The 12,904-nt window shown below is 43.0% G+C and overlaps 1 protein-coding gene across 2 annotated transcripts in view; it reads right to left on the bottom strand.

Annotated features, from left to right (window-relative positions):
- Window positions 1-7,799: 7,799 nt before the first annotated feature.
- LOC106596840 (dual specificity mitogen-activated protein kinase kinase 5) overlaps window positions 7,800-12,904 on the bottom strand; it is a 167,753-nt gene continuing 162,648 nt past the window's right edge. Inside the window, exon 21 of one of the 2 annotated variants that reach the window (XM_045707998.1) lies at window positions 7,800-9,032. In XM_045707998.1, the coding sequence (XP_045563954.1) occupies window positions 8,925-9,032 (108 nt within the window). In that variant the 3' untranslated portion in view covers window positions 7,800-8,924. The remainder of the gene's footprint in view (window positions 9,033-12,904) is intronic. The other variant, XM_045707997.1, reaches the window with a different exon arrangement.

Genomic DNA, 12,904 nt, shown 5'->3' on the forward strand with positions numbered 1-12,904 from the left:
TACACTTCGTAAAATTTAGAAATTACGCTAGGCAACATATGGCAATCTAAGCGTTGATCCATTTTATATTTTGACTAACATAGGCTGGTCCAATTTACACTCTGCTAAACTTGGAGTGAATCAGAATAAAACACAGTCTATTAATGCAAACGAGACATAGGTTCCAGTTTACTTACTGATACTACAGTTCTTACTGACACTAGTTACATGTTTTCTGATTGTCTATTAACATACACTGAACTAACTCTTATTTCAATCAAATCTACTTCTAGAGGCATTTCAAAATAACAAATAAAAGTAGGCTATATTAAACATTTCATTCAAGGTAAATAAGTCCTTTTGGTAAAAAGCCTTCATGGCCTTAAAGCAAGTTCCAAGTGGAAAAGATTGTCACATAAATCAAAAGTGCCTAATTCAGGAGAAGTTTAATAACAGAACCGATCGAGAGCGAATGTTCTATAATTAACAGTTGTATCAGCACCCTATAAAACCGTGACCCCTATACATTCCATTTTAGAAGCCAATCAATCCGCTTCTTACATATTGATCTCCCTGTGCTGATAGGCTACACTTAAATGGGCTCCCCGAGTCCGTTTGGTTTCAAGTGAAAAGAGCATTTCGATTACACTTTTTATTGGGAAAAGATTGCTCCAAGAGGAACGCGTTGAGTCGAAAATTAAACGGTGACATTTTAATTACTGGACATTGATAAAGGGATCCGGGTAATGGCGGAGCACAGCGCCGACGCCTATTGTCTGACCTGATGTGCTAATCAACTTGGACTGCTCTGTAAAAAGGTCACCCGGCGATACAATAAGGGCGCGTGCCTCGGTGGCAAATGGGAATATTAAGGCCCGGGATTGAGTAAAATGGAGACGCATCTCCAAACAAAACCCGGTCAATATCCCAACGGGGATGTTGATGGTAAAACGAGATTGAGCATCCACGCTTTCATCAGACAATAGGTCACATTTAACATCCCTATACATCATGTTTTACTCTTTCTATTTAGTACACAATTTGCATGGTATCAAATGTTCATTTCGAAGACTTTGTATCAATTTCCAAACAAGCCTAGAAAAAGGTAGGCTGTTTATCAAATTGATTATCTGCATGGGTACATTTGAATCCACACAAAATGGATAATCATCAGAGCAGAGAGAGGGAGTGGATAGTCACTTGAGACCTCATCAGTTGTGACCAACTCTACTAACAATCTATTACTGCACGACATCCCACTTTTATGCTGTGAAAAAACATGATTGGGTTGGATACTTACAGTACAGTCTACTTACTTACTTCTACCTTTGTGGTGGAGGGGCTTGAGTTCCTTAAAGACCCTGGTAACAAGGTCCTCCAGATGGTTGGTTGGATGTGGTTCTTTCTAAGGATCCCACCATGTATTAACTAGATCATGGATTCTCAAACTTTTTGGCTTCTTGACCCACCAATGACATTGTCTTTTGTGACCCAGGCGGAAAAATATACAGACTAAAAAATATAATTTTGTCAGTGAAGAGAATTGCACATTTCCTGCAGTTCTACACATTTAGTCATGGAGCTGAAGTAAAATGTTGCAGTTTTAAAGCCACATTTTTTGCAATTCTAGACATTTTGACATGGAGCTGAGAGAACATTTAGCAGTTACGCTAATATCCTGCAATTCTACACATTTTGACATGGAGCTGAGAGAACATTTAGTTACGCTAATATCCTGCAATTCTACACATTTTGACATGGAGCTGAGAGAACATTTAGTTACGCTAATATCCTGCAATTCTACACATTTTGACATGGCTAATGCTGTGTTCTTATGCTCAAACATAACAAAATCAATGGTGATTGTCTAGCTTTTATTTTGTTGATTGTAAGTTCTCAAAGGCCATAATTTTAAAATATATAGTCCATTATCTTTTCTGCATACTTTCTACTTGGTTTTAGTGGTTTAAATTTACACTTAAAACATTTTTCTATCACGAAAATGTATTTGTGGAATGCACAAAAAAGTCATTCCGCAACCCACCTGGACCCCTGCCTCGACCCAAAGTGGGTCCTGACCCACAGTTTGGGAACCACTGTGCTAGACTGTAATTATTGACAATATGCAAACACTTTCTTGTGGCCTTATTTTGTAATGGGGATGAAGATGATGAAGTTGATAAGTGGCTAGCTAACAGCTAGCTTGAGCCTCCACACACCTGGTTTCCCTGGTCGAACGTGGTTTAACGTCTCAAGAACAGTACCTCTTTGCAGGGCAGTGTTCCTAATATTCTTAGTCCAACAGGTACAGACCAAAACCAGCAGAGGGATGGCAAAACTACTCTGCCAACGTTCTGTCTTTGCAGGCAAAGACGCCCTCACTTCAGGTTGTGCTCAACCGTTAAAAAAAATGTTTTATTGGCATTTTCACCCAAGGGCATCTGTCTCAACCCGGTGCAAAAACAAAAAACACTGGCCGTTAGTAGTCTTGAAATGCCCAGGGTTAAAAATCGGACTCAGAGGGGAAAATACATCAACTTTAGTTTTATCCTGGAGTCACCCTGAGATGTGAACTCCTTCTGTGGTTTAGATTTACAAAAAGAAAAGAAAAAATCTAACATTTCCAAATAAAAACCCAAACTGAAATACAGACTGAACTTTAAAGGCCATAGTACAAAAAAAACACAACTAAATAGTTATTATGAAAAGTGAATCACTTTAATCCATGTCTCATTCATCAATTAATCCAGTTCACGAAACTATTCAAACTCAAAAGACATCCAATTTGCTACAGCTAGTTTGGACAGAATACTTTTCATGGTCATGGGTGACTGGGTACAGCTTATATTTTAAAACGCTCATGGTTATTGCAAAAACACGGGGCAATCTTTCAGTGAAGAGAGAATACATTATTGGTCGTAGAAATACAAGGACATTAAGATTTTTGTTATTGTTGATGCGGTTATATTATTGCACTCTCTTCCCCTGATCAAATGAATGAATGGTGATTTACATATCACATTGCACAACAACACATTTAACCAATTCAACTGGCATACTCAGACTGGGTGTTCACAGAAGGCCACTTAAACCACATTACGGCAAAGTCTGAGACAACTGTCTGAAAGGTTGTCACTACAGTGTCTAACAGAGTCTCTGCATACCAATAGCTTAAAAAAATCTGGGTCCGTATGTGTCAAGGGTCTCAGAGTAGGAGTGCTGATCTAGGATCAGGTCCCCCCAGTCCCTGTAATCTTACCGTTGGGATCTAAAAGGCAAAACGGGTCCTAAATCAGCACTCCTTCTCTGAGACGCTTAATGCAGAACCATCTATTAAAGCACTGGAGAGTGCTGCCAAACCTTTCATTGCTGGGAATCATTTGGAGAACAAAGTGAAGCAAATGTTTCCAGTGTACCATGTAAAATAAAACAGGAGTAAAAGCTGATTGTGCTGAACTGTGAATGACTCCTTTATCCGATTTCTCTTTAAATATAATCCCCTCACACACAGACAACTGGTCCAGGTTTCTCTATTGAAATATTCATTAAGAAAATGCAATACCGCCTGCACCAAGCAACCAAGGCATTAAAGTGGAACTGACAGCATTTTAACAACATGAAATCTTATTAAAATCCTGTTCATATAAACCCCCAGGAACAATTACACATTTTTTATATACATTTTTTACATTTTCTGACAAGCGAGCACTTAGATATGGTCATTTTCACATTTTTATAGAATGTTTGGGAATGACGTAGAGTAAGGCATGTGAAAATTCTATAGCAATATAGAGTGGGAAAGTGTCTGTGTGTTTGGACAATGAGTAGACACTGCTGTAAATAAAACCTATTAAAAACATCTGTCTCGTCCAGGACCGGAGTCTACACAGACTGGTGCGCCAATCAGAGCTACAGTAGGCCTTTATGCAAATAAGCAATTTGCCACAGGGCCCTGCCATCATTCACTATGAACTGGACTGTGTTTATACAGGCAGTAGGGCCTGCCATCATTCACTATGAACTGGACTGTGTGTATGTTTACAGGCAGTAGGGCCTGCCATCATTCACTATGAACTGGACTGTGTGTTTACAGGCAGTAGGCCCTGCCATCATTCACTATGAACTGGACTGTGTTTATACAGGCAGTAGGGCCTGCCATCATTCACTATGAACTGGACTGTGTGTTGTTTACAGGCAGTAGGGCCTGCCATCATTCACTATGAACTGGACTGTGTGTTTACAGGCAGTAGGGCCTGCCATCATTCACTATGAACTGGACTGTGTGTATGTTTACAGGCAGTAGGGCCTGCCATCATTCACTATGAACTGGACTGTGTTTATACAGGCAGTAGGGCCTGCCATCATTCACTATGAACTGGACTGTGTGTATGTTTACAGGCAGTAGGGCCTGCCATCATTCACTATGAACTGGACTGTGTGTTTACAGGCAGTAGGGCCTGCCATCATTCACTATGAACTGGACTGTGTGTATGTTTACAGGCAGTAGGGCCTGCCATCATTCACTATGAACTGGACTGTGTGTTTACAGGCAGTAGGGCCTGCCATCATTCACTATGAACTGGACTGTGTGTTTACAGGCAGTAGGGCCTGCCATCATTCACTATGAACTGGACTGTGTGTATGTTTACAGGCAGTAGCAACAGCGCGACTTTAGCTCATTAGAACACATTCGCCAAAAGCCACAAAATACACCTGAATTTAGTTCTGCAAATAAATGTATGTGAATACCACAGGAGTCTTCTTACATTTGGGATCTTTACAGTCCTTGATCAAACAACCATGAAAAGGTAGTCTCTCTCTACCTCAGTTATGCACATCAACAACAAGATCAACAACTAATGCTAGCCAGAGGGAGATGGCCTAAAATCTAACAAGAGACAGTAGATAAACCCTCTCAAATTATTTCAGCTGGTTGGCAGTCAGAATTGCACTGATAAACAAAAGGGAATTGTAGCCTGCTCACGTTCTGCAGCCTGCCTGACAATGCATGCTTGTCCCAACCCAGGTTTTGACAACTGAATGGGAATTTGCCTGCCTGTCCATTTGATCGATGCCAAATACATTTGATTGACAACTAAGGGTGCGTTTGTAAATTACTTCCCGTGTGTTAGTGCACTCTGCATTCATACATTTGGAGCGTTGTCAGATTGTAAATTCCACACCGTTAAGTGCAGTGTGTGCTCTGGACGCTCTGGCCGAGGAGTAGGGATGATCCCAGCCTTCCTCAACGGCAGTCAAGCACCCAAGCTAACTGCCTACAGTTGGCTAGCTTGCTAGCTACTTCGACACAAATGAGAGAACATCTCACTCTGACCATTTTACGCACCCTAGCAAAGCTGGTTAGGCTGTTTTCATGTTATCTAGAGGGTTAGTGACTAACGTTAACTGTGCTGCTGGCAACAATTTAATGACGTTTTTGCTTACGTTTACTGACACGGTCATATTCATCAGTTGTTCTGCGCTCTGGCACTCAGACGAGAGTGCTATGACATCGGAGTAGACAGCCAGAATGAATTGACGAATGCAAGATATATGCTAACTGGATAACAGTCAGCATAGTTAGCTCAACATGGCTAGCTAGCTAGCAAAGCGATTCACATTTCTTGCTAGCTAACCAAATGACACCTGCATCTCTAACTGTAGCCACCAAAAAAGTGAGGGGAAAAAGTCGGTCTCTCACTCACCCAATGACTTGACATCTTCCCAATACCTCCCATAAGCTAGCTAGCTAACGTTTGGCTCGGTGCTTTTACCTTGCTAAATAAATAGCTACGCTAGCCTATTAGCCACATTATGACTGACTTGTGAGCACTGTCCTTGCTAGTTTGATTGTATTGACATTCCCAGCTGATTTTGTCCAAAATATTGAGTCATTGAAACAAACCAAGCATCCCGAATTGGGTGGAGGCAGCAAACAATGTACCAGGCCAGCTGCGATTTACAACCTGATAGCAATTTTTTGGGACTATATTAATCATGCATTGAACTGTATCCATTTATTCTGACAACAATGCCTTACTGTACGTCATGGATTTTCTTGTCAAATATAACCTATTTTTAAATCCTCTGACAAGTTGGTTTTGTAGCATAAACTGGGAATGGTATTTTTTTACTGATATGATTGTCTGTTTCATATCTGCAAAGTAGTTAAAATGCTGTCAGTTCCACGTTAAGAACAATCAAATGAAGTCAACGTTAAGGAGTATATTTGAGGGATAATATAAGTATGGTTATACAGGTGGTGGGCTAATAGAATCAACAACAAAAATCCGGTGCTCGTCTCCAAATTAACATAAATAAAAAATGGAAAGTACTTTAAGACTTTTCTCAAAGTTGTTGGTTCTTGTGAAGTTTGTTTGTGTTGCATCATTAACAGGTTTGGAAGAATGGAAGAGTAGAACTCCATGGCACTGAGTGGTGGAAGAGTCCCCACAATGTGGCCTGGTAAAGGTTAGGTCCCCAAGCAGTGCTTCTACTACTACTACTGCTACTACTACAGGGCTCTACGCTGACCTTTTTTTACAAGGAGCACGTGTGCACCGAAGTTGAAAAATTTAGCAGCACACAAGGAAATTGAAGAGCACAATAACAAATATTTGACGTAACAAGCCATTTTCTTTGTAGTAATGGTGCAAGCATGACTGTCATGAATCTGCGCTCAGTGTATTCTCCATGGCACTTAAGGGCTGCGGTACAGTGAAGCAATCATTGCAACAATTATCTAGATGATTTTCACACAGCAAAATATTTAGACACATATGTGAGCAAAATGGTTGCCCTGTATCACTACTATAACTACTACTGAGGCCATTATACACTACATGACCAAAAGTATGTGAACACCTGCTTGTCGAACATCTCATTCCAAAATCATGGCCATTAATATGGAGTTGGTCCCCCTTTTGCTGCTATAACAGCCTCCACTCTTCTGGGAAGGCTTTCCACTCGATGTTGGAACATTGCTGTGGGGACTTGCTTCCATTCAGCCACAAGAGCATTAGTGAGGTCAGGCAATGATATTGGGCGATTTAGGCCTGGCTCGCAGTCGGCGTTCTAATTTATCCCAAAGGTGTTCGATGAGGTTGAGGTCAGGGCTTTGTGCAGGCTAGTCAAGTTCTTCCACACCAATCTCGACAAACCATTTCTGTATGGACCTCGCTTTGTGCACGGGACATTGTCCTGTTGAAACAGGAAAGGGCCTTCCCCAAACTGTTGCCACAAAGTTGGAAGTACAGAATTGTCTAGAATGTCATTGTATTCTGTAGCGTTAAGATTTCCCTTCACTGGAACTAAGGGGCATAGCCCGAACCATAAAAAACAGCCCCATACCATTATTCCTCCACCAAAATTTACAGTTGACACTATGCATTGGGGCAGGTAGCGTTCTCCTGGCATCTGCCAAACCCAGATTTGTCTGTCGGACTGCCAGATGGTGAAGTGTGATTCATCACTCCAGAGAACGCGTTTCCACTGCTCCAGAGTCCAATGGCGGCAAGCTTTACACTACACCAGCCGACGCTTGTGTATGGCTGCTTGGCCATGGAAACCAATTTCATGAAGCTCGCGACAAACAGTTATTGTGCTGATGTTGCTTCCAGAGGCAGTTTGGAACTCGGCAGGGAGTGTTGCAACTGAGGACAGACGATTTTTACACTACGTGCTTCAGCACTTGGCGGTCCCATTTTGTGAACTTGTGTTGCCTACCACTTTGATGCTGAGCCGTTGTTGCTCCTAGACGTTTCCACTTCACAATAACAGCACTTACAGTTGACCAGGGCAGCTCTAGCAGGGCAGAAATTTGGCAAACTGCCTTGTTGGAAAGGTGGCATCCTATGACAGTGTCATGTTGAAATTCACTGAGCTCTTCTGTAAGGCCATTCTATTGCCAATGTTTGTCTATGGAGATTGCATGGCTGTGTGCTCGATTTTCTATACCGGCCTGCAACGGGTATGGCTGAAATAGCCAATTCCACTAATTTGAAGTGCTGTCCACATACTTTCGTATATATAGTGTATCTCGATGAGGTAAAGTAATGTCAAAGAAACATCATTGTAAAAACATTAGGCACACACACGGTTACTGCCGTACACACCGGCACACCTCGACATTCACTAGAAAGCTGCCAACAATAAAGCGTAACAGGTTATCCGAGCGTCATCCTGGAAAATAGCACTTCTTTGTTATTGTAAAGCCATTTGGGTTTTCAAGTCCCATCTCATCGTTAATCACTTACTCTGACATTCTGTCTAAAGTCTCTCTGAGTTAGAAATAACTAAGTAGGCAAACAGTCATGGAATAAGTCCCACACAATTGTAAATTGATTGATGAAGCAGCGTCAACACAGAGCCAGGTTTGGAGTGTAAGAGTCACTAGGATACACCATCAAGACATCAGTCAACGTGCTAAGGGCCCAGATAACAAAGTTCCACTTGCAATGAACGTTCAGTCGAAAAGATACAGTATCCTCTTGGCTTACTGAAGTTGGACGTACAGACGCCCTCTTTACACCATGGACGTCATCAATACGTTTTAGATATTTACTGTCCACTCCTGGTGTTCACGAATGGTCAAAGTCCAGAGAGATTGGGGCATGATATTAGGGCCAGGACGATACCAGTATCGCAATATTGTTTCTATGGCAAAAATGAAAACACAAAGCAGACCAAACGCTTTAGTCCTTTAAACACCTGCTGTATGTAAAATATTGTGAGCTATAGATAGAAAATAAATAAATGTGACTCTGGGTGACATCATAATGATGCTTTGTTTCCAACATTAGGGCAGTTTTCCTAACGAAGTTAAAAGCGCTTCGTGTTTTGTTTCTTTGCCACGATATTAACGAGTATAGAGATACTGGTACTTTCCTGGCCCTACATGATACCTTTGACCGCTAACTTCTCTGTGGTCTCCTGTGTTTACGGGGTCACATCTGTCCCTGAGCCTGGGCTCTCCTCTCCTCTAGGCAGCGACACACCCACATGGACACCACCTCCGCATTGCCATCGTCGTAAAGCAGGATGAAGGCATGGTCCTGTGTACAGAGAAGGTAGAGAAATGGAGAGAGATTAATAGTGTCTCAGGTATGGATCCAGTGATTAGAGTATACTGTACATAGGCCACGACCAATGGAACAGCCAATCTCTCAGAACATCTGGAAAAATTACCACATTGGTCAATAAAAACACACTGAACTAAAAATAATCCATTTTTTTCCCTCTTAGAAAGGAGATCAGTTCCGATCTCCTTTAGGATTTTTGTTTAAATTATTTTCAAGGACAGTCAGAATAGACGAGTGGGAGCGTCCACCAGAGCTGTTCCCAGAGAATTGAATGTTAATTTCTCTACCATAAGCCGCCTCCAAAATCGTTTTTGAGAATTCGGCAGTACGTCCTACCGGCCTCAACCGCAGACTACGTTTATGGCGTCGTGTCGGTGAGCGGTTTGCTGATGTCAACGTTGTGAACAGAGTGCCTCATTGTGGCGGTGGGGTTATGGTATGGGCAGGCATAAGCTACGGACAACGAACACAATTGCATTTTATCGCTAACAATTTGAATGCACAGAGATACCGTGATGAAATCCTGATGCCCATTGTCGTGCCATTCATCTGCTGCCATCACCTCATGTTTCAGCATGATAATGCATGACTCCATGTCACAAGGATCTGTACACAATTCCTGGAAGCTGAAAATGTCCCAGTTCTTCCATGGCCTGCATGCTCACCACACATGTCACCCATTTAGCATGTTTGGGATGGATTGATGTGTACGACAGTGTGTTCCAGTTCCCACCAATATCCAGAAACTTCGCACAGCCATTGAAGAGGACTGGGACAACATTCCACAGGCCACAATCAACAGCCTGATCAACTCTATGCGAAGGAGCTGTGTCGGGCTGCATGAGGCAAATGGTGGTCACACCAGATACTGACTGGTTTTCTGATCCACGCCCCTAACTTTTTTAAGGTATCTGTGACGAACAGATGCATACCTGTATTCCCAGTCATGTGAAATCCATAGATTAGGGCCTAATTAATTTATTTCAATTGACTGATTTCCTTCTATGAACTGTAACTCAGTAAAATCTTTGAAATTGTTGGTTTATATTTTGTTCAGTATACATACTTAATAACAAAGAGTGGCTAGAGTCTTTGACAATTTTTATGGCCTTCCTCTGACACCGCCGGGTTTGGAGGTCCTGGATGGCAGGGAGCTCGATCGCAGTGATGTACTGGGCCATACGCACTACCCTCCGTAGTGCCTTGTGGTCGGATGCCAAGCAGATGCCATACCAAGCGGTGATGCAGCCAGTCAAGATGCTCTCAATGGTGCAGCTGCAGAACATTTTGAGGATCTGAGGGCCCATGCCAAATCTTTTCAGCCTCCTGAGGGGGAAGAGGCGTTGTTGTGCCCTCTTCACGACTGTTGGTGTGTGTGGACCATGATCCTTAGCGATGTGGACGCCGAGGAACTTGCAGCTCTCAACCTGCACCCCTGCAGCCCCGTCGATGTGGATGGGTGCGTGCTTGGCCCTCCATTTCCTGTAGTCCACAATCAGCTCCTTTGTCTTGCTGACGTTGAGGGATAGGTTGTTGTCCAGGCACCACACTGCCAGGTGTCTGACCTCCTCCCTATAGGCTGTCTCATCGTTGTCGTTGATCAGGCCTACCACTATTATTCCATTTGCAAACTTAATGATGGTGTTGGGAGTCGTGAGAGGCCATACATTCGTGGGTGAACAGGGATTACAGGAGGGGACTAATCACGCACCCCTGAGGGGCCACCGTGTTGAGGGTCAGCGTGGCACTATGGTGTCACCAGAGAGACACATTCAGTCAGGACAATAACTGCTACACCAAGACTCCAGCACAAGGCTTCTCATAGTCAATCAACCAATGCTCAAACCATACAAACACCAAATGCATATAATCCTAACCATATAGAGTCCAACTAGCACTGAGGAGATGGTGACAGAGGTCACATGACGTGTGACACATCAGTGACAAGAGCACCATGCACTGATACAACCTCATTTGGAGAGCCATGTGTCGGTGATGACCTCCGCCGGTTCAAACAGGGGTCAAGGGTGAAAGTGGTGGGGGTTGTCACGGAGACGGGCCAACGGTGACTGACCGCTACATTTATTTGGTGTGTCGAGTAGAGGGACAATTAGATAAACGACCAAAGCCACCGCTCTTTAAATGGACTTGTCACCCCTGGTTTCCCTGACACAGGACCTTCACTAACAGGCACTAACAAACAGAGCACAGTGTTAATAAGAGTCCAATCTGGCCAAAAACAGGGGATATAAGGACCAGGGACCTTGTGTGGGGGACAATGAATTTAGCCAAATAAAAAATGAATGGAGGATGGATTACAGAGGGTAACATTGGAACAAGGACCTGATGGTGTTGAGGTGTTATATACAGTAAGTGTAGTTTGTATAAATACGTTATTTCAATATGTTTGGATTCTGTCAGATATTTTACGTTTAAAAGGCAATGTTCTGCAACCATATCCCAAGTTACACCCCTAAGATAGACGCATAACTGGCAGTCCAGTCTGACGGGTCCGTTCCTCTCAGATCCAGTCCAGACAGGGCCGGTCCAGTCCTGTGTCCAGTGAGTCTGAGGGACTAGGAGAGCCCCATCAATCCTGGTGTCCTTCTAATTGGCAGCTGGGGCTAAGATAGACTGAGGTTAATTACTCTCATATCAGTGTGTGTGAGAGAGAGAGAGCTGGAGTGGACGCTCTTGGATGCCCCAATGTTCTGGGTACCCATCTCATCAATCATTGCTGTGCCTGTACAGAGAGAGAGAGGGGGGAGATGGAGGGAGTAAAGGGAGGGAGAGATGGGGTCCAGAGTAATGTCTTTAATATCCAGCTCCTGCTCTCTCTTCACCTCTGCTCTCGACCCTAACCCTAACAGACTGGCCACGTCTGATGGAATCTGACCTGAATGAAGAGGGGGACTTGGCTTCTGTCTTTTTAATACCTCATAGACAGATACACACAGACGTACGCACACACACACAGTTTAAAGACAGACATGGAGAAAACACACTAACTCTGACAAAGTTATTATTGGAATCCCAGTTGAGATGGTGTCATATTCAGGCTAAAATTAACACACGCACACCATGTTTTTTCAAGGCCAGCCAAATCTCCACAATGCGTGGACAATAAAGCTTTTCTAAATGTCACACACACACGTACGTCAGGGCCACGCGACCCACCATTAATTAAAACACCTGCCACCAGAATTAAGCCGAAAACCAGGAGGACGTTATTAAGAGTCAAATGGAATAAATACTCTTTAGTTAGGTCATTTAAGGTGCTACAGCTTTACCTTTCCAACGAGCGCGTGGAGGATAGAGGGAGAAAACTCATTTAAAAACGACCACTACATTAATCACAGTCTCAGCGCATCAAAGTGGGATAATCACCTGAACGGGTCGTTCAAATAAAACTGCCACAAATCCCAGGGGAAATTCTACCTTACTCTTTAATTGTTTGGAGTTCTTTGATAGGCTTTTTAATCGAAGATTAATTTATGCAATTTTAAGTAACTTCTACATATGATTAATAAGCTTGGAAAATTAAACGGAGTCGGAAGCAATTATAACAAGTGGCTGGTCATCACCTCATTAGACGTTGTTGGAGGAACGTGACGCAGTGGATGAGTGTATGTGTGAAAAGCCATGTGTGTGTGTGTGTGAGAGAGGGGTGGGGAGAGAAAGAGAGAGAGGAAGACAGACAGAGAGAAAGGTTGAAAGGTCAGAAGAGTAACTAGGTCTTTGCAGATTTGCATGCTAATCTCCAGCTCCCACAAGGAAACTGACTGGCAGACAAGGGAGGTGTGTGTGTATATGACGAGGGCTCCTTGAGGTGACATTTTACTCCA

The sequence above is a fragment of the Salmo salar genome, chromosome ssa26, assembly GCF_905237065.1.
Source record: "Salmo salar chromosome ssa26, Ssal_v3.1, whole genome shotgun sequence".
Taxonomy (NCBI): domain Eukaryota; kingdom Metazoa; phylum Chordata; class Actinopteri; order Salmoniformes; family Salmonidae; genus Salmo; species Salmo salar.